At 42.9% G+C, this 2253-nt stretch overlaps 1 protein-coding gene across 1 annotated transcript in view; it reads right to left on the bottom strand.

Moving 5' to 3' along the window:
* Positions 1 to 597: 597 nt before the first annotated feature.
* Positions 598 to 2253, bottom strand: part of LOC118424330 (peroxisomal carnitine O-octanoyltransferase-like) — an 8902-nt gene continuing 7246 nt past the window's right edge. The window contains exons 5-6 of the mRNA XM_035832876.1: positions 1705 to 1835; positions 598 to 713 (exon numbers count right to left, since the gene is read on the bottom strand). Coding sequence (XP_035688769.1) covers positions 598 to 713; positions 1705 to 1835 — 247 coding nt within the window. The remainder of the gene's footprint in view (positions 714 to 1704; positions 1836 to 2253) is intronic.

Here is a 2253-nt window from a genome sequence, read left to right as displayed (position 1 = left end):
TTTCTAGTCTCCCCGAGGGCGAAGCCCGACGTGAGACTAGAAATCCCCGAGGTGGCGGGCCTGCTGATATACACAGAAAACGAAACCAAGGCCATGGGGTAACTAACTTAGCCCATGGCATACTTCCCCGAAGCTTTTCTAGTTCATCAGCTTTACAAAATGTTACTTTATTTTGTCCTTAAAGTCCACAATCTTTCTTGTTATTGCTTGAAAAGCTGTGACAGTGTCAGGCTGTAACAACACAAGGTCATTAATCTTGTCAAGACCTGCCTGGAGAGACAGGAAGTGACTGCTCATATTCCTCTGGGCAATTAGAATTCAAGCATAGGATTGGTCAGTTATCACATGACACTATTCTGGTCCCAGAAGAAGGTCTCAAAGGTAAGCGAGGATTGGTCAGAATGGGTCACATGCGTATATCACCCATACTTTTCAGGCTGAAATCACCACTGTTTTCTTGATATCATCACACTTTTTTCCTCATTTGCATGAAATAGCAGCACACTTTTTTGTCATAGCACCATACTATGTGGATATATCAACAGAAAATGGGGGCTTCTCATTGGCTGAGGGGAAGTAGCCATGGGCTAATGATAATTACATTTTAAGCTCTGTAGGAGTTAGAAGTTCCCCCTCTTGATCGATGACCTCCATCTTGAACACACGACCCTTACACAGCACAGTGATGTGGGTGGGTGATGGGCCTTCAGATTCTGTGCAAAATCAGGGAAGAAAAGTTCAGTGAAATGGCTCATTTTCACTTTTTAGTCGTGTACTGTGGTCACAGCTGGCAAACAATTGCAGAATCAATGTGTAAAGAATCAGATTTCAAAATGTCTTGCAGAGGTACATATACACAGTGGCCGTCTACAGTACCTTCGAAGACAAGATTCTTTGTGGACGGCCAGGATCTATATACTCTCCAAGCAGATCTAGAGGTTAGGCTCCGGCTGTTTTTTTTAACGTTATTTTTAATCATTTTTATTGGGCTTTCTATTTTCTATTTTATCCCGCTGTCCCAAAACCTAACTGGCGGACTTCAAGAAAAATGACAAAATGAAAAGCCCGATAAAAACGACTAAAAATAACGTTAAAAAACAGCTGGAGTCTAACCTCTGCTTGGAGAGTAGATCTATATGCAATCAGTTGTTCGACAATATTAATTTTCATGAACATTGGGACCGCATATATGACAATGCGTAACTTTTAGGGTCGAATCGGTTGGAGCGACGCCTAGCTGAGGGGCGAAACAGAACAAATCTGTACTGCGTATGCCCTGAAGGTGACAGACAGTCACCGAAACTAGGTCTGTTCATTACCTTCGCCAAGAAGGTTATGTTTTTGGTAGCGTCTGTGGTAATGTATGTATTTGTGTGTATGGATGAACAGCATAACTCGAGTGCCTGGATGGTTTGTATTTATATTTGGTATGTGGATAGGTCTTCATGAAACATGGAAGCAATAAGCTTTTGGCCCCCTGGTGGCTTGTTATGATGCTGCAACTGAAGTTCTGGTTTTGACATCTCGAGTTCTGGACATGCTGTTGTCATCGTTTTTGACTCACTGGTAGATACATGTAGCTGTTGATGGATTCTAGTTATGAGATATGTTATCAAAATGATTTTCCTAAATCATAAAATCATTAAGGGCCGTAGTATTAGGCTCCACAATGTCTCCAAAATCAAAATGGACACATAAGCATACCTGTCCTAAAATGTCTGACAATCTTGTCCTTTGTCACACCAGGAATCCTGTGAGTCGAGAACATGCTGCGAAACTGGTCCATACAGAACGGCCGTCCTGTCAGCACAGCCTTGTCAACTGGTATCTGTTGTCTGAAGTAAGAAATAATTCATTAGCACATAGCCAGACGGCGTCGACCAATCAGAAGGTTATATCCCCATAACCAAGTTGAAAGAATTTCATACAAACCTCATACGAAGTTGAAAATATACGCAAGTGAACACATCTTTAAAGCTAGCTAAGGGCACAACCCGTTATACCGTACGTGGTTTGAACGTACGTTTTTTTTGGGGGGGGGGGGGAGGGTACGTCCGCCACGTTTTTCTTAAACATGGGGAACGACTGGCAAGAGCAAGGAGGGAGTGCGTCAACGCACGTCACTAATTAATACGGTTGCTTAAGGTTATAAGTATGTGGTGAGAGATTGCGTGCTTCGTTCGTTGCGCAAGTGGTGAGTTGCGATTGTACGTGCTTACAACGTACTTACACGTGCTGCGTACGTACGGTTCC

This window comes from Branchiostoma floridae, chromosome 10, assembly GCF_000003815.2.
Source record: "Branchiostoma floridae strain S238N-H82 chromosome 10, Bfl_VNyyK, whole genome shotgun sequence".
Classification (NCBI taxonomy): domain Eukaryota; kingdom Metazoa; phylum Chordata; class Leptocardii; order Amphioxiformes; family Branchiostomatidae; genus Branchiostoma; species Branchiostoma floridae.
The sequence above is the reverse complement of the archived record's forward strand: the minus strand, read 5'-3'. Positions and strand labels throughout refer to the sequence as shown.